The following is a 20,030-nucleotide window of genomic DNA, read 5'->3' as shown; positions in this document are numbered from 1 at the left end:
AGCGTACCCTGCCCACATGTAGGCAGAATAGGTACTTGTGTACATGGATTAGTTCGAGCCTCCGCCTTGGTTGGAATGCAAATCCATCGCTGTGGTGTGACACCGCTGACAGGTACGAGAGCAAGCCCCGATCTGGGTCATTTTCGTGGCCCAGGTTCTCTATACTCTGTGCCCTGCATTCTCAACAGGACTAGGCTACATTGCATAGTTCTAGGAAGCAAAATGTTTTATGGCGGTAGTCGACATAGCCGCGCTATGCTTAACGAAAACTTCTATGGTTATCGTGTAGAGGACCTAGCACTAGTAGTGTGGGCCTCCATATAGAACATGAGAGAAGGAGCATGATCCGGCCAGAATCGATATGTTTGTAAATATGATCGGCTGTTGGCTCTAGACCTCGGACCATGAGTTACTGTGTCAGCCTCATCGGTAGAATCTGAATCACCTAGGCTGTTCACATGGGCATGGATTAACGTGGCCTCATTTCGTTCGTAGTAGACCATATTAAGATCTTGGACGATTTTTTCCCTCCCTTTCCCGTGACAGTCGTTTTATGTAAATTGGGCATCTTCTCTGTAGAGAACAACAACCATTTTCGATGTGTCATTTAGTTCTATCGCTTCTTTGGGGACTTGTTGGTCTCGTCACACGACAACGCACCTGTTAACCAAAGACACATCACAAACCCAGTGATCACTATATCTGAGGTTTATGACAACTCGATCCTTGGGCATCGGCCTCACCGATCTGTACTCCGTAGATGTTTTCGGCCTACTGAAGTATGGAAAATCGGTATATGGTATGTATTATTCTAGAAATGATCATTTTCAGAACTCTGTATTCTGCATGTGTTTCAAGTTCTCTTTGTAATCTATTTGCGTCAGATGGTTTGCCGAAAGCGGCTGTCCAGGGGTCCGGGGTACGTCTCTAACCACCTGTGCCATAACATACATAGTATTTTCTTAGTATGTCTTGCAATATATGGGAATTTATACATCTAAATATATTGATAGTATACAATGAAAAACCGACCGCGCTAAGTTAGAATTTGTTATAACTACACGGCTGGAGCAAGAGAAGAAGTGTCGTGTAATCTACAATGACTTACTCTATAGGCAAAACTAGCAAATACCCTTTCAACTATGAAGATGGGTTATCTACTCCGTACAAAATTTACAGTTGGAAAATCTGTTCTGGTGCACTGACAGTTGGGGAGTCCGGGGTCCCCTCCATGTTCCCCGGATTTTGATCCCCGCCAAAGGGAGCTTTGTTTTGCATTTAAATGTTTGTATGGGATTTCACATGTTTATACTCTGTGGAAATATGAAAGAATAACAAAAGAAAAGCCATGATGGATACCTACAAGTATACTTCGTCCTTACAAAGATATATATCTCAAGATCTAGACCATAATCCTCAAGCCCCAACAAAACACGTTTGATTATATGTACGTAACAGGCCTTCTTTCCAGCCCATATCTAAATAATATGCAACCAACAACAGCCACGGCTGACGGGGAAGCAGGTGACAAACCCGGATGAATTAGCCTGATTGCAGGAGCCTCCATATCCACAGCCCAACACGCAGATGATCAGGTGCATGGAACAAACGAAACATCAAAAATGGACTCCAAGCCTTTGAAGTCAATACCCGGTGCGCGTCCACAATCAGTCGTGACAGGGTACAAGCACAAACAATCAAAGAGATTGATTGATCATAAAGCTGTCGCGTGGCGCGCTGTTAAAGAAGCCACAGTGACGACAGCACAGAAATGGCTTCGTTATCAATCAGTGATTCGACTCCTGATAGCCTAGACTACGTGTGGATGAAACCCTCCATCGTGACAAAAATAAGCAATCAAAGACAGCCATCTCAGCCCATTCTCCGCCACAATCACACGGGAGACAACGAACCGGCGGTGATAAGAGAGGCTTTTGTATACAGCCGCTACAACCGTTCAGGGCGAAGAAAAGCAAAGAGAGCTGTCAGGAGATAGCCGCCCTAAATGGCCACCGGATGTCTATGGCCCGATGCAGTCAGCTTGCATTGCGGGGGTATCATTGGCTAAGCCTCTCAGGATCAGCACGTATATTGTCCAGTTGTTTGCGCAATGGCAGAGTACAAAAGAAATATAGGGTTTCCAGTTCTTTTATAGATAGATGAGTCTAGGCTTTTAGTCAAGCAGTTTTGTAAATTGGGCTATTTCTGAATACTTTTGTCTTTGATTACTTCCTATCTCCGACCATCGCAACAAAACCCAACTATGATCTCTTTGGGAAAATGAATGCCTTGGGCTTCGTATTTTCAAGGTAACAAACATACTCCGTACGAAAGGAATTAATCGAATACCTCGAATCAGGAGTCTGGAAGTCCACAATTCGAAAATAGCCATCGCCATGACAGGGGCTGCTACTAACTCAAATACCAGACAGTCAGAACAAGCAAATAAAGAGAACTAAACCGTAACCAACATTCAATATGAATTTTATGGATTTCCCTCGCAGTATGCTTCCCTAGAAACAAAATTCAATGACGAGGTGGCGGATGAAGCATAATGCCCAAATGCTCTGTATCAGAGTATAGAACCCTGTAGGTCCAACATCCAGGGAAGTGGGTCCATAACGTTGGAAAAATGAGAGGAGACATGCCAGGGCTACCAAATACCTGGGAATATGATCTGCAGAAAGTACAGGGTGGATATATTATTGGGCCCAAACAAGGGAGATGTCGATGATCCGGGTCCAAGGGCCGCACAGTAGAGATGGGCTAGACCTTTCGATGGTATGCATGGATGTGCTTCTTTTCATGTTTTCGCTAGTTTGCGATGGTTGAACGAGCAACAGGAATTACACACATGGCCACCTGATCCCGATCTAAAGTAATGGGATTTGGATGAGACTGCAATATTGAAGCGCGAGGGATATTATGAAAAACACAGACACACCAAGTCCGGAACAACATTTGTCTAGGATAGGGATATATTGGGTGTCACCTGTTTTAGTAGAACATAATGTTTAGAAGTCGACTATACAGAGCGAAATGTAAGAAGCCAAAGACATTCGGAAGAAAATGATCGTCGCGGCTATGCAAGTCCTGCTTCCGGATCGCAGAAATCCAGGAACCCACCTCCCATCTTCGTCTCAGCCAGTTTCATGGGGTCCACCAGCCTTGCGGATACAGTAAGCTTTGTTCCGATCTGGAAGATTCCCCGGATATCCCTTGTTGAAGGTCACATGCGTTATCCAGTAAGTCGATCTTTGCAGAGTAGGGAACGGGGAAAAGGACACGAACGCATTCATTACGTACTTTGAGTCCTCCGTACCTGGTAGAAGAATATCTCGATATGAATGCTTCTAGATTGAGTTCATCGAATCAATTGTTCACCTGACTCTATGAATCTAGAAAAACTATGTCCGGCTTCGACTTCCGCAGTCCGCGAGTATCCCTTGCTCGTACCAGTCAACTCTTAAACATCAACATCGATAGACTTCTCACTTGGATACCAAGTCTCAAACGATCCATGATAGATTGGTGCCCCTTTTTAGATCAATTAATTACATATGTAGGGATTCGACCATATCAGAAACTAACAGACACTAATGTTTGATCCGAGCACAGACACTCATGCCGGGGAAGCGGGCGACAAATAAAGTGGGAAATGGAGGAATGTGATTCGCTGCCTGGTTGTCGTGATACAAAGAGAATCCTTGGGGCCTAAAGGTCGCTATCCATCTACTCCGTATTGCTCGATTTTGGATCTATGTTGTATATCAATATCGAAAACAAAAAGGCACTAGGTTGACACGATGGTAAAAGATTGGTAATTCCCCTGAGCTGAGCCTAGGCCGTGGGGATGAACCGGGGGACGGAGCAAATTATTCAAGCTACTCATCACCCTCGTACACCGTTATATGCCACATGTTTGGTTGTCCAAGGTATTGCCGTCACATTTGGAGAGTGACAGCTCTGGGCGTTGGTTTGTTGACACGAAGCGCGTTGATCCAGGAACCGTGACACATTTAAGCCTCGTCTGTCGATTTCAAGTTACAGGATTTTCGAGTTCTTTTATTGATTATTAGCTGTTGAATCCCTGATGGAGCTCTTTGTCGCATCCAGCCACATTACAGATGTGCACCCTGAATAGATAGAACAATTCGTCATCTCGTCGATCAATCAGGCGCACGGTGTTGCGTCCCACGCATCCTAAAATCTTACTGGGGTATATGATACGATGGGAGATGAATGAATATGCTGTATGACAGTGGTACTCGCCTGAGATAGGATCTAGAAACCCCTGAGCTCAGAGGACCGTGTAGATTGAATTTAGAAAGTTGGTGTTTGTTTTTATGTCACTAGCTCACATCATTGGGTCGGACAGGTAACTGTCATCTCCAGCCGTTGCGCATATCAATAAGCCAAGGCAACTGGGCAGCTATTGATGGTTCAATCAGCAAGCAGAAATGAAGCTGACCAAAACGAGAATAGAGAATGGGGATAGAGCCGATCCATTTCCGTGTCACATGGACTCAGGTGATTGGCGAGGCACCAACATAGCCCAAATCCAGGATCCAGTGGGAGATTTCAGAGAATCGAGTGGTAAGAGGCGTCAAATTGGGAGAGTCACAAGCCCCGTTCCTGGAACCCCACATCATGTGACGTGACTTGCGCGTGACCTTGCCACTTTATGAGCTGCCCGGCTTATTGCTCACATTAGACAGAATGGAGTCGCTATACCTGGATACACTAGTTGTACTGCATAAAACTGTGGGTACTTATACCCCGGCGCCTTAATTTGCCCTATCGGCACTATGGAGAGCTATTGTGATCCGAAGCGCGCTCCATCATGACCTGCGCCTACATCAGCTGTCATCTGCCCGGTCAAATCCCTCTTTGGCGGCTCGGTCTGCCCGTGATCGTCTTCGTGGCAATGGTATTGTACAGCGCATAACATAATAATGACCCACCCAAATTTGAGTGCCCTTCGCCTGGAATCCTTTCTGCCCAGGACCTCGGTACCCCGGTAGCCTGAATTTTTGGCTCCCATGCCCCGGTTGAAGGGGGGCGTGACTTCAATCTGTCTATATCCCTAGGCCCGAGATATTGACAGCCGCTGCCTTAACTCGATCGTTATGCAACATGCCTGATTTAATGAGGTATCTTAGGTGCAGTTTCATATTGCCACCTGGTACCACCCGACTCCTGGGCAGTGAGACAGGACCTGGATGTCTAGATGAGTAGATGAGTCAAGAGAGATGGGTTTTTCTGTTGCGCTGTCAGTGTTCCCCTCATCGAAGACTTCCATATGTCATTGATATTGTTGCGCAAGCTTTGCGGACAGGGGGTCAGCAGCTATGAAAAACTCAGGCTGCACAAGCGGCCAGACAATGCTTTGCATACTGTAGATGATTATGTAGTGTCATACATCCGCAGGGATATGTCTGTTACCAACGAACTGTTTTGAACGAATCAGACGACTTCGGTACATTTTTGTGGCCAAAGAAGATACACAGTGGTTGATTGGTTGATATCTTTCTAAATGAGACCCTCTGCAAGGGAAATAAGAAATCAAACAACCTTCATACACCAGATTTTCCTATGTATCGATTTGTAGATGTGTTTTGCATCCGGATCCCCGCGAATCCAACTGGTTACACTTTTGGGGGCTCTGATGGTCACCATGGCAGCTTGTAAACTACCATATCATATACTGACAGGGAATAACAGATTCGAATATGTGTCGGTCAGATACAACTCACTTACCTACGTAGGTAGTAGCTATTTTCTACTATATCCAGGGATCTCATGGTGCAATATCACATGATAGATGAAACGTGCGCCAGGTGTGACTTTGCCCTGGCAGGGGCCGTCTCCTGGAGGATCGGCCTCCCAGGCGCCCAGTCCGAGGTTTGGAATGATCGGGTAGACAAAAGACACAGTTCCTTTCCGCCAGCCCGGGCCTGATGGGAAGGGTTGCTCTAAGCGTTCACCTCGTGATGGAAAAAGGGCCATCGCTAAACTAGCTTCTTACGTATTGACGCCTTGCTCTGGTCGACTGTCATCTGTCAATCCTATATCACTTCAGGAAAGGCAAGGGAAAACGATGAGCACTATGACAGCTGGCACACTCGTGACTATGTAGCCTGGGTTTGTGACACTGTCGACTGTCGTGTCCTGTTTGAATAGTCAAAGATAGAAAATCTAGCCAGGATGTGCCCGTTCAAAAGATTTGAAAAAAAGAAAGAGAAAGGGCGGTAAGCCGCTGCCTTACTCGGTGCTTCAAGTGAAGCTGTGGCTTACTATTTTTTTTCTATCCACATGATTGAGGCCTGAAGTGATTTACCAAATTATACCTCAGAATTCTCACCGATCAAAGTGTGTAGAACTTACCTGTTTTAAAACAAAGCAATGCATCTAAAAAAGAACACGATCTACTCTGGAAGAGGTACGTTTGTTCCCCGGCATGCAGCCGGTCTTGGAACCATCCCTTTCTCCCGGCTAATAGCTACTTGCGGGGGAAATAGCTGGGGAAAATCACCTAATTCAGCCGGGACAACAAAAGAGGAAAGGAATGAGGCGCTAATAGGGAACTGAATTATTTGTTGTTTCAACCTCTATAATGAACCCATGACAATTTAATTCCGGCATAAGCTTGAGAATAAAACGAGCCCCAAGTTCCATATCTGATCACAACGTGGCTTAAGATCTTAGGCCGATTCCTAGCCCTTTAGACGCGGTGTACCCCATAGCCTGAGTATAGAGAGTCCGTGACGAAAATAGCTGAAAATAGCTTAAATGCGACTTGAGTTTTGCCAGTCAGCCGGACCTTCATCTCTGCCAGAACCAATAGCTAGCAGTTTGACAGTTCATCAGTCAGTAGGCCTTTCTTACACAGGAAGTAAATTGCCAGTGGCGAGAGGTTATGCCTAAATGTCAAATGTTCAAACAACCATCGAGATACATCAAGTGGCGTAGAGAGAGCCCTGGTCTGGACTTCCGGCAAGTCACTGCAACTACCGTTTTAGAGTCTCAATCAGTACACTTTTAGCATTTTCTTTCTATTTTTCTATTTTCCTTTTTTGCCCAGGTCACAGGCTTTGAATATTTCCCATTCTTTATGAATGTCTAAGCTCTTTGAAATGTAAGAAACTAGAGAAGAGCTCTACCTAGGGCTGGAGATGATATTTTAGGTAATCAGTAAATCGAAACGGAAAGTAACATGACGGTAGTATTTGAGTATTTCAGGGAGGAACTCCCGAGGTCGGAAAGGGAAAAGTAAAGTCAAAAGTACTAGGGAAATACCGTGGGAACCATGGTAGGGAGGATTGGAATACAAGGACATGGTATCGATGTAATTAAGGGCCCCGTGATGCGATTGAATTTTCCCCCTTCACCGACCCTTATCCTCGGTTTGGAGTTATTTCGGAATTTATTTTTATTTTTAATTTTCAATTTCCCCTTGTATTGTCATGTTTTTACCAATAGTTTCCCCAAAATTCTTATTTTTTTTTTAAAAAAAAAGAATTCAATTTTCGATTTTCATTTTCGATTTTCAATTTTTCGATTTTTAATAATTTATTACCGTCCCCCTCTCCTTCCACTCCACTCCACCAAGTGCCGCCCCCCGTTATTCTTATTATCGTTCCGACTCCCTTTCTCTTTTCCTTCTCCAGATTTTTCCATTCACCTTACTTACAATTCTCACCTCAATCTGGAAGGATCACCTCAATCCGCTCTTTCAGTACTCGCTCCGTTTCTCCGACTCTTCGCCCCGGAATCTCCGCACTGTGGCGCTCTGACGGAAAATTGACGGACATCCGAGACCCGATTCTTCACCTGATCTAAATCCTTTCGCAACTAGCATCTTTCGCTTGGGCATTCGATTGCATATCTATCAGCCAAAACCGATTGATCAACTCTTTGCAGCATCTTGCAAGGCCCAGACTCAAATTTCAAGGCCTATTCCGGAAACCGGTTGATTCTTACGAACCTTCACCACCGCATCTCAAGCGCCGTACGACCACTATCGGGGGAGACGGCGACCCCGGAACACCAATCAACTATTTTTAATAATTACAATCGGCTCACTGCTGATTGTAGTGTCGCGACAATGCCTTTAACGACACCGGTTCTTACGGTGGACGCGGACAATATCCATAAGGTGGATACCGCCAACGCTCAGAGTCTTCATGGAATGTGGATGGGTAAGTAACAATCTGCTGGAGGATTAAATCTCGTCTTGCTGACTTAACGCGCAGTATTCTCGAAATGTGCCGACTACATGGACCAGGGCCGTCGACTTGAAAACCTCAGTTGGCGATTGTGGACTCGCGAAACCTTCTGTGTCGAACCTGAAAACTCTAACAGAACTTCCGCCCTCCCATTGCTACGATCCGAAGCTGGGGATTTGCCCGAACTCTCCGCCAGTGTGGAATCTGCCGCGTCTGACCAAGCCGAGCGGATCGAAGCCCATATCAAACGTCCGAAGTTTTCCGACTACCGACCAGCTGTCGTCCGCGAGGACTCACTAGCCAGCCTCGGCCGTGGCAAGGAGAAGCACATCACCTCGTTGGATTTGGAGCGTATGGTCCTCAACATTAAGGAAAAGAAGCAACTAGAGCCGATGCCTCATCCCGTTGAAGCTCCTGCCCCGGTGGTTGACATTACTCCTCGCCCCTCCACTCCCACTCCTACTCCTCCCTCTGTTTCTACCGCCCGCAACGTCCCTCAATTCTCCGTCCGACCGAGCCCGTACCCTCATGAGTCGACTGAGTCTTGCTCAACAACTGCCCCCGAGGGCAACGAGAGCGACACTGCACAGGTGAACGCATCCGATACCAGTGTCTCATCTTCTGGTATTCTACCTAGCCGACCTGAATTGGTCAAGTCTACCAGCATTGTCCGTGGATTCTCGCCATCACACATCTCATCTTCATTCAGATCTCAACCACGACTATCCATCGATCCTAGTCCTTCCCGTTCTGCTACACAACTGAGGCCGTCCCCATTGAAGAAGAAGGGAGGCATGTTTACATTGGGCGGATCCTCTGGGGATGACGATGAAAGCTCATTCGAAGAGCGCATGGGTCCACAGGCAGCCCAGGAGAACGCGACCGGTGGAGGCTTGAAACCCAAAAACAGCAACCCTAGCTCTACGAAAAAGACTGCTTCCTTCAGCAATCAGGTTTCATCCCACATAATCCCCAACTCGAAGGACATGAATCTACCCGACGAGGACGCCATTGAGACCGACGATGAAGTCTCGGAGAGTGCGATTGAGGATGATGAAGATTCTGATTGGGAGGACTCTATCACTGAAGGTGGCGAGTCCAGCGTTGACGAACGAGGAGAGATGTTCCAACGGGTTGATTCCCGGCCCAATCTTGTCTCGCGCCGCTCGATGCTCACTATGATGATGCACCAGCCGACCCGCATGCAAGGAAACGCGTTCCGGTCCAGTCCAGCGCTTCAACGATCCCGGTTGACCTCACCCAGCGGTCCATCTATTCCCCAGTCCCCTCCTGGCAAGGAAGAGGAAAGCTTGGTTATGCGTGGCCCCGATGTTCCCCGATCGAAGCCTATTGTTATGAACACCAATGGTTCGCAGTCTATGGCACACTCTCCGCGAACCACCCGTCGTAACATGCTTGCCACTGAATTGACTGAGTCTCTCCGCCGACATCTCCTCTGGGAACGCCAGCAGAAGAGTGCGACTGCGAATGCTTTCCTCAAGCGTCGTCACACTGCCCACGACATGAAGAACCTTCAAGAGTACCCCGGTCCTAAGGGCCCACACAAGGGAGTTGGTCCTAATCAGGCTAGTGCTGAAGCAGACTCCAGTGCTGCTAACATGGACCTGGGCAAGAATGGCTCCTGGACCAACTACACCACAGACTACGGTCCCTGGGAGTACCATGTAAAGGGATGGTAGTTCATTCGCCTGCGATTCACTTCACCTACGCACTTTTCGAATTCTCACAGACTTTGCAACACAGCACAGCTCTTCCTTCTTGACACGTACGATCACGATCATGCATTGCATATATGGCGCACATCCGGAATTCTTTTTGTTTCTGCTTCGTTTTTATCTCATCGGCTCCGGGGGCCGGGATGTTATCACAGCATTCATTGGGCGTTTGTCCTGCCTGCATGGAGGTTATGGAACACTTTCGAGGGTTATTTTCTTCTTACGACCTTAATATCCATGTACAGCTCATATCCCTCGTGCTTTTTTTCGGGTCACCAATGGTTGATGCCACATGGGTTTCTTTTTTTCTTCGTTTCAAGATATTTCCGGATGGGGTTTTTCATGCCCGGAAAGTTCACCAAAAAAAAGGGGTTTATTCTATCATCTATCTCAGCGCTGCGTTTATCACTGCATGTCCATAATTGACTGCAGAAAACGCCCAGCATTTGTTTTACTACTCTCGATTATCATCAGAGAGATAGTCATGTTTTTTTTTTGCTTTCTCTGCGATACCTGATACCACACGTTTATGTCTCGCAATTTTCATCCGGCACCGATCTTCATGATCGGGCCACCACTTGTACGCTACCTGATGACAACTAAAAATCAAAAAATCAAATGAACGAAATCAGAGAATAACTACCCTCACATGCATATCGTATTTCCTTGACTGCAGGCTCAGATATCAGAAGTAGAGTGGCTTGCGTAGGCCTGAATTGGCGGTCTGGATCGATGTTTCACTGTGGTAGGTAGCTATAGCTCTGCTGCAGAGCACGGAGGATAGCAGAGGTCTTCGATCGCGGCGCCAGATGAATCATGCGGAAATTCAGGGTTGACTTTGTGGCGCTGACACGTAGAGGTGAGGAGTCTTATGGCTGATAGCTGTCTGCATGTACTTTGCATGCAAGTGGTCATGATCCATTTCGATTACATTGCCTGCACGGGTTGAATGGTCTTAGAATGCATCCATACAACATATATGTATGTAGTGCTCCCGATATAGCCTTATAGGTACATCTACACCTACCGTATGTTGTACTCCCCACTAAGAAAATCTATCTTGATCTACACTCCCGGGGCATCAAAAGAAACGACAAAGTTACATACACTCCATGAAACGAATCTGCAATACGGAGCACGGAGTCCGGAGTACCACCTGCCTAGACAGGTATCCAGAAGAGTTGAGTTCATAGAATCACCGCAGATCCAGGGCCAAAATGATAACGGTCAGGTGCGCAAGAAAAAAAAAAAAAAGAGATACAGGGGGGGTTTCAATCTAAAAGCCGCCCACCCGGGGCCCCCGTTCGGAATCTTAGCAAATATGTCAAAAGTACCTTTCCCAGAGAACAGTTCGCGCAGATCTAGAACATAAACCAGAAACTCGGATTTATTACTAATTATAAATATGCATGTGTCATTGATATTTCAACCTTTGGAGGTCATGTTGTGATATCTATTACGAATTTATACAATTGGGTACTCTCAGTGCTTTATATCGGACTCTTTGAAGAGAGAGTTTACATAACTACTCCAAATCGACCTGATCGACTGGCGAGATCCCCCCCTCGGCGCCAGCTTCTTTATTCGGATTCGCACTGATCGCTGACACATGCAACGAGAAGCCATGACATCGTTTTATGCTAGAGCTCCCGCGGAACTCGGGAGGTGGTGGTGGGCTTGAAATCGACTCGACGAGATAAGTGCTCAGTCCGCTGTGGCTTTCTCGCCTTGCATGATTTGCAGGGCCAGCTCATCGGAGATCTCGGGGGTGAGTGGAATTATATGAGAGGGGATGATTGGGTTGGGCTCGCGCTGGGCTGGCAAGGTGAGTTCAATTGTTCTAGGCCCGTTGGTACTTTTATATTTGTATCTTCCTTGATCTTTGATTGAATCTGCGGGCTCTTTTGAATTTGAATTGTGTTGGGATTGTGCTACTGGTGAGTACTGCGGTGTACATAGTACCTACTCCCAAGGGATATAGGAAGGGAATCAAGTTCCGTTGATAGGCCTTATTATGACACCATGAGTAATTCTTGCATGGATCCCCGGTTATGCACGTTTTCATCATGATTTTGCCTTCGCTTACTCCGGACATTTTGCCATATCTTAAATAGCGGTAGTTGCCTGAAGGATGGGGATTTGGTGTGCAGATCTTAGCTGCAAAGGAATTTGATCACGCTGATGTCATTGCTGGCATAATTGCGTTTTTCATATGCTCGCTTGGAGTTATGCTTATTTCCATCAAGCGATGTGTCAGGGTCGCAATGCCAATAGAAGCTGTTGTATACAATTGTAGCCCTCCTGGGGTTTATCAGTTCGGGTGTCCACAGTAGTCATGTGCCAGCTGCACATGACCGGCGCACATGATCCGGGGGTGGAGCCGCTGGAATTTGATGCCCGAGATCGATTTCTATATTACACGTATTCTGCTATCTTGGATCCTTTCTCGCTTGTCATCCCATCTTTGAATGCTATACAACTACTCGAATGGCCCTGAACATGTGGATTTTGTACGGTTCAGGACAGGACACCGTCTCAGCCAATGACGTATGCACAACCTTCCTCTCTAACTTTGAATGGGTGTGGGGATGAAGACTTTTTCCTCCTAAAACGCCCGAGATTATCTCCATCGTACGAACATCTCCAGTCTTTCCGGTCGTTCCCGAGTCGTGGGGCTCCATTAAGGACCATACACTGTTAGAAACAAAGATCCGAGAACCAAACGAGGCTAATAACATGGGTTTAACAGACCTCATGTCAAATTGAGCAAATGTACCCCGTCCTCACCGAGGGAAAGCAACCTTGGCACACTATAACACAGATGGTATACTTTTATATCACAAGCCTCTTTCGTCAGTTCCGATCCAATAACAGCAAACAGCCAAGATGATACAGGAGCCTCTTCAAGAGCATCACCAAATTTCTATACAACATACTTTGTGTGCAGACCTAGTCCCCATCTTTAGAACCCACCTGCCTAGTTAGGGCTAACTCTCCTCTTTTCCGGCCAGATGAGTCTTCTTGATCTCAGCTTCCTCCAGGCCGAAAAGTGGACCTCACAGTGGGCCCTCGACAGCCAGGGACAGGCATGATTCGCCGCCCTTTTTTTCGCGCGGCTCACCGGTACTGAAAGGTTTTTAACTGACGCTACACTGTGTGACAGCTTTAGCTCCGCATTTCCTATTTAGGACTCCATTTTCCGTACGGAGCAACTTGTTATGTTATAGGTATCGCGTACAAAACCCCCACGGACGTCTCCACGATCAAGGCTGTTTGAGGCGCATTCAAGAAAAAGTGGATATCGCCTCCTTGATGCAAGATTGACGCCTAACTGGCTCCACGGGTTAGTGATGTGCGCCCGACGTGCAATCGGCAAGCCGATGCAATATACGGCGTGCAGCATGTTCAAGGAAAGCTACGATCGATATGCGAGAACATCGTCCCAATAGGCTCGTAATAAAGGGAGTTTTCTTTACAAGATTTAAGAACTTTTCATACAGCTTTGGCCGTTTTGTCTAGGCCTTTGATGATTGAGGCAAATCCAAGACACGCAAGAGTCTGCGTTGAATTCTTCTTGATCGTCCTCCACTACGAAGTGATCGGCCAACCATGACCCATACAATCCCTGCCTAGGCCTCTTGAGCTCTAGAACAGAGCTGATCTTTATTCTGATGCAGAGTTATTTAAAGCTGGCCACGATTTAATGACTTATTTTTTCATTTCTTCAATTCAAGGTGACATCTCGGCCATTTTAGTATTAGTTCTGCACCACAATAGATATCAACAATACTGTCTCAAATGACTTCACCAAATTCGCCATGCACGACATCCCGCGTTTCGTGGCTGTCAAAGTAAAGGACTGCATCACTTTGACTATTATATTCGGCGAAATCCCGAATGAGGCGCTCGGGATTGGGCCCCCGCTGACTGTATACATACGTTTTCGATGGGCTAAAACAGGAACCGGCCAGTGATACTGAAGCTGCAAAACCTCACCCAATTATAGTGCTTGTGATTGGACAAATCGTTATTCTAGGCCTTCCGGTGGAGAATAGTCACGTGTATTAGCACTCACAGGAGGAGCTCTGTACTCCGAAACCCCGCAAGCTGCTAATACTCTCATTTGCGGTCAGATGATGAGAATCAATATGATTAGTAGTAAAACATATGTACATATTAACTGCAGGGCAAATTGATATCGATACCGAGTTGAAGTGCCGAAATAATGCCCAAATACTCAAACTGCAAGCTATGCCCATGGTCAAACGCGCCAACACCCACGGAAGACCGTGCGAGATTCTGGAAGCCTTCTGGAAGGATGATCCGATTGGTCGGTGAGCTCCAGGTCCGATCTGCGCCTTTCCAATTTGGGCGTTTTAATTACTGTACTGTATTTTGCCATTACATTACGGTAGATACAGCGGAAAGCTCAGTACCACGGAGCGAAGCTCCCATACCTCCTCATTACAATACACAATTGGCCGAGGCTCTGATCTACTTGCAGTATGTTGTACTTAGTACTCCGTACCCTGATGCGGACTCCGGATTTGACTTCTTGAAAACAGCTCTTGAATTCGGCTGTTAGATCCCTAATCTAGGCAGCCATGTGCAATATATCTAAAACGCAAGTATATCTTGTAACTCCCCTTGTAACTCCCCGAGGGTTTGGGCTGGATACCGGTGTTCTACTAGCGGCATCCACAGACAGGGCTTATGCACAAAGTACAACATGAGTCCCACACTGTACATGTGGCTTCGAGATAGCCTCGCCAAAACTGTTTCCTTCAATCACGTTGTGCCCTTGGCAGCCACAACTGTGTGGGATATGAAGGTTTCCTCTTGAGTTCTGTATCTGTACAACATAGTTACATGTGCTTTTGTCGCGTTCAAATTTCAGACTTGGATCCACCCCTGGATTTTATGATGCCCTAAATGTCGGGGTAAACACGGAGAAACTCATCCGATATGGAGTGTCGTGTGGGTATGTAAGTTCCGTAGCGTTGGAAATATGTTCGAAACACGACTACACACCAAATCCGTCAGTCTTAAAAACAAACCGAGATAACCGTTATGTCTAGTGGATCGATGTTGCATCCCGGCTAACGCCTACCCTGGTGAAGGCGTATCGCGCAGGGATGCGGAAGTTCTAGAAATTCCCTAAAGCGAACCCCTCATCTTCTCCGCTCAACGCGGACCGTTGCCCGTGACTGGCTGTTTTAACATATTACGCTGAGCTTGTTGCGCCCCGTCGGGTCGTATTACTATCGGTGAAGGTTTATTCTCTTTTGTTATGGCGTCGGGGTTGGCCCCTTATTAATAGGAATACACCCCGGTCTGGGAGATAAGGCGGGTGTCGCGCTCCGTGTTGTATCTGCTCTGCTGGCAGGGTATTTCGGGGTCTTGTTTCCATTCTTATTTTGATGACTTTATTATGCTTTCTGAGTGCATTGGTGAATTGCAGATATATTATTATTGCCAAGTCATTCTAATATTGAGTGGTTTTGGTTTGATTCCTGTTGTGGCTTTGAGCAGATGGTGTGCTTCAAGACATGAACGCCACAGCGTTGGGATACAACTTAGACATGAAATGACGGCTATAGTTGGGATGAGATTAAACTGGAGGATTCTGCAGTGATTATCATTATTAATATAGCGAGCCTAAACTTGTACCGGTTGTTGTACAGCATGCAGTGTAGGAAATCATAAGTACAGAGTACTGGAGTTGGACTGATAAGGGCGATCCACACATGGATTGTGCTGCATAGTATAATTCCTAACATTCTAATTTCCAACTATACATCTCAAATCCAAGGTCCATTTATTGTGACTCGAATTAGAATGTTATGACTCGAAATGAAAGTAAATGAGTCAAAAGAAGGCGAATGAGGTCATCGGTTCCGCTTAAGTCTTGGCATTCGAATGGCAGTAAAACCGTAAATAACTATAACTTCTTGTATAGCTTCATATTTTCAGACGTAAACATGGATATACTGAGTATTATTAACAACCTCCTTTGACGTTTGTTATTTCGACATCACGTGGTACCTCTTTTTGCCGCTTTTGCTTCTCCCGTTTTATTTTTGCTTAGCGCTGTGACTTCGATCATAACAGGAGTTTAGACGGTCGCACATCTCGGCTTACTTACTGCGCAGATCTGGTCCTGTCGATCCCCTCAAGGTCACCCGATCTCTGCGTTGGCAGTGCGCGTCACCTCCAAACTCACTGAGAACCCGGTTCCATTCTGGACCATCTTTCAAAGAACGGCTCACTCTGTTTCAGTATGGAGAGGTCATTTGACAACAATGCGGGTCCAACACCCCAGATTCAAGGTAAGATCAAGCTCGATTCTATTATTGGCGCGTAAACCCCATCTAGCCGGAGGCTTTTGTCCCAATCAACTCTATGAGATCTACTTGATTATCTGGACCCTCTACGGAGTACGGGCTTTCGTATTTTCAGCCCCCCTGTTGCATGTCCATGCACCACATGTTGCATCAGCCACAAAGCCTATCAATTCCCATGTTATCTCCTCCGACTTGGATGGTGGGCAGGGTAGCCCCGGTCTGCCAATACGCCAATATGCCAGGATCGGACTCAGTGGCCAACCTTTTGTGATCACACGCTCATGCTTTTGTTAAACAGGTACAGAGGTGCCATCCTCTTTGATAAGTGATGAGTTGTCAGCGGCCCGGTCGCATGGTGTTGCATCCACTGAACCGGGTGCTGCTCGTCAGTCATCAACTCGGCGGCAGAAATGTCGCTTTTTCGAATCCAAAAAGGGTAAGTCTGCGTTCCGTGTTTCAGTCTGTAAGGGCTCTTTGCCTATTTTGTCACTGCAATAGTCGACGCGTCATTGAATACGGACCGGGTGCCACAAACAGGCCCCTTTGGGAATGCTTGTACACAGTATCGGCCATGTTCACCTAAAGGGTCAATGACACCGAGGCTATGACCAGCATTGCATGATTGTCCTGTGCCTTGATCTTTTGCGCATGTATTCTTGGTGCTTGGCCATTTGCTTGGAAGATGTGTCGTTTAGGTCATATGCTAACATCGTTCAAGGATGCCGACTTGGAGCATCATGTCCGTATCTACATGATGCCTCGGCCGTCGAGGCCAAGCAGCCTGTGTCAGAGCAGCAGACTCTAGCCAAATCATCGGGAGATGAAAGCCAGAGCTCGGCACAAGCCATTGTCACTGGGGCCGAGAGACTGAACATTGGTGAAAACCAGTCGAAGCAACGCTCTGCCGCAGCCCCTGTCCAGCCCCAAAGACCAGTTTCTAAATTGGAGCAATCAGACCCAAGAGAGTTCCAGATCAACCAATTGAGGCGGCGTTACCGTCCACAGGAAGTCAATGACGCACAGGGCTGTACTTTGACCTTTGGCTTGGTACCTTCCGATCCGGACTTCCCCTTTGAGCTTGAAAGACTTCAATGTGTCCTTCATGTTCCCAGCTCATACCCGAAAGGGCGGCCCACACTTGCGGTGACCAATTCTGAAATGGAAGCTGCGTATCAAGCAAATATCGCTAGAGGCTTCGATGAAATTGTCGATTTTTCGTACCGCAGCAATGGCAGAGGAACTCTTTTAGGCTGGTTGAATAGTCTGGACAAAAAGCTCGAATCATTGCTAACCACCCTGGAGCGTGGGCCAACGCTGAAGTTCTTTGCTAACCTTGGTGATGGATCTACAACCAAAGAACCTACCAAGGCCCCAGAGAAGGCTCCAAGCCAGCCGAGCTTGTCTCGAGGTCGTGATGAAACCCCGAGTGCTACTGCTAAGCCAGCACCGAAGGCACGAACTATAGCACCAAGGTACACAGCTGAAGCAAAAGCTGCAGCTGAGAAGAGACGAGCAACCGAGACAAAACAGCTCGAGGCGCGCCTTGGAAGATTGCCGATGTACCAAAAACTGCAAGATGGCAGGACATATGTTATTCCTATCCAGCCAACCAAAAAGGATCGCCTGCCGCGAACACTTCAGGCGCTCAAGACTGTAAAGTTGATTGTGCCACAGCTCTACCCGCTCGAGCACAGCTCGATCAAGTTGCAGGGAGTCGAAGGCCCCGAAGTGAAAGCCACAGAAGTAGGATTCACTCAGTGGGTAGAGCAGACTTCGCAGCTGAGCCTGGTATCTCAAGTCAACTACCTGGCGAGCAATATCCATAAATTTGCTGAAACGCCCTTACCAAAAGAGGAGGAGACCACTGAAGCTGTACCTCCCACCGTTGAAGAGGAAGAGGAAGAGGAAGATGATGTGGATGTGGAGGAGCCTACAAAAGCACCTGCTCAAGATAACGAAGACAGGCCACATCTTGTTGTCATTCCACGGCCACCCGAGTGGTCAGTTCCTAATCCCGAGAATGGTGTCGAGGGGACATCAGACGAGTCTAGTTATGAGGAAGACGAGTATTCAGACGAAGAGGATGAAGAAGGTGGTGCACCTGTCCCCGCATCAGTGGATAACAATGCTACCGGACGAGGCGTTGCACTTTCCTTCCCGTTCTTAGAGCTCTACGGAATCGAGTTACTGGAAATTTTGAACCTCAACATCACGGTCAAATGCGAGAGATGTAAGGTGTCAGTTGACATCAAGCACGTGCCCCAAATTACCGATGAGAAGGGCCAGATGCCGAAAATGGAGTCATGTCGGAAATGCGCTAATAACATGAGCGTCGGTGAGTACACGCCTGATGTCATTCTCCTTTTCATGATGGACTTCTGACTCTCGTGTGTAGCGTTCCGGAAGCAGTTGATGCATTCTCATGCTAATCGTGCCGGCTACCTTGACATGGGCGGCTGTACGATTGGGGACATGCTTCTCAGGTTGGTACTCTTATTCATATCAGTAAAGCGCTTTTTGCTGACTTATCTTGCTATAGCGACTTCATCCCAACCTGCTCTGAGTGTTCGACTCCCCATCCAGCACCGGGTATACCTGCAGTTCGTGGCGAGAGTGCCATGGGTATATGTCGCCAGTGCCATCGCAAAATGGGTAGGTTCTAATACCCAGTCTGTTGTTTGACCGCTAACATATCCAAATTTAGTTTTCAAGATCCCTGAAGTGAAATTCCTTCTAGTGGGAAGTGCAGCAAGTAAGTCCTGATATATCGGACCCACAAGATATCCTTTTATTGATGCATCAACTAGTCACTGCTCGAGGAGGCCTTCCCCCGAAAAGAAAGGTTCGTACAATATGCAGTCTTCTGCCACGATGAAACCTAACATTTATCCCAGCCCCAAGAAGTCCTCGGCATTGTCGCAGGACAAGAACTTCCGCGACGCGGTCGTTGCCAGCACTACTCCAAAAGTCAACGCTGGTTTAGGTATGTAGTTGGAGTACCTGAAAGACGGGTTATACTGACCTCCTACAGATTCAGCTGCTGCTCAAAAGTCTTCCCTTGTGACAAGTATGTTTCTCCCAAGGAATATCTCCCCATCCTTTCACATGTTTATTAATCTATCTAGATGTCACGATGCGGAAACAGATCACCCGAACGAACACGCAAATCGTATGATTTGTGGCTACTGCTCTCGCGAGCAAATCTACAGACCAGAGAACTGCGGTATCTGTAAAGCTGTCCTAATTGGAAAGGCAGGTAGTGGGTTCTGGGAGGGAGGAAAGGGAACGAGAAATCGGACTCTAATGAGTCGAAAAGGTATGCTTTTATCCTAAACTTCCTGATTGTGAGTGCGCTTGTCTAATACGCTCTAGATCCGAGGAAATTCAAGCGGATGGGAGCCAATGCTCCTGCTTCGAGTTCATCGAAGCGGAAGTAAATGAGGTCGGAATAAGGGCGAGATGAAAACTCTCATCCATTTCACTATGGCCATGAGAGAGTTTATTGTATATAGTTTATTTCAACCTTAAAAGCCTTTCCCAACCCAAGGAATGGACATAGCATCATCAGTATCTCATTCTCACGTCCATGAAAAAAGATCACATTCCCGCTTTCTGTCACCCAATTACTCGCACAACTAGACCCAACGACTATACAACAATACAGAAAATTTCCATGATATTGGAGACACTAGAAGTTGCCACCTCCTTTGTTATATGGGTAG

General features: G+C 46.9%; 2 protein-coding genes across 2 annotated transcripts; both read left to right on the top strand.

Annotated features, from left to right (window-relative positions):
* Positions 1–8,107: 8,107 nt before the first annotated feature.
* PGRI_020320 (uncharacterized protein) lies at positions 8,108–9,928 on the top strand (the record flags this gene model as incomplete). Its single annotated transcript, XM_040789745.1, has 2 exons — positions 8,108–8,201; positions 8,256–9,928. 2 exons carry the CDS (start codon positions 8,108–8,110, stop codon positions 9,926–9,928), a joined length of 1,767 nt encoding a protein of 588 aa, XP_040646698.1.
* Positions 9,929–16,244: 6,316 nt separating this feature from the next.
* Positions 16,245–19,745, top strand: PGRI_020310 (Zinc finger, CCCH-type; the record flags this gene model as incomplete). Its single annotated transcript, XM_040789744.1, has 13 exons — positions 16,245–16,293; positions 16,340–16,525; positions 16,613–16,744; positions 17,027–18,643; positions 18,704–18,791; positions 18,848–18,960; positions 19,013–19,044; positions 19,116–19,150; positions 19,203–19,291; positions 19,340–19,375; positions 19,434–19,477; positions 19,561–19,624; positions 19,681–19,745. The coding sequence occupies 13 exons, from the start codon at positions 16,245–16,247 to the stop codon at positions 19,743–19,745; spliced, it is 2,550 nt and encodes an 849-aa protein (XP_040646697.1).
* Between the last annotated feature and the right edge of the window lie 285 nt (positions 19,746–20,030).

This window comes from Penicillium griseofulvum (assembly GCF_001561935.1).
Source record: "Penicillium griseofulvum strain PG3 chromosome Unknown contig_80, whole genome shotgun sequence".
NCBI classification, from domain to species: Eukaryota; Fungi; Ascomycota; class Eurotiomycetes; order Eurotiales; family Aspergillaceae; genus Penicillium; species Penicillium griseofulvum.
Note: the sequence above shows the minus strand (reverse complement) of the source record. Positions and strands in the feature narration are given on the sequence as shown.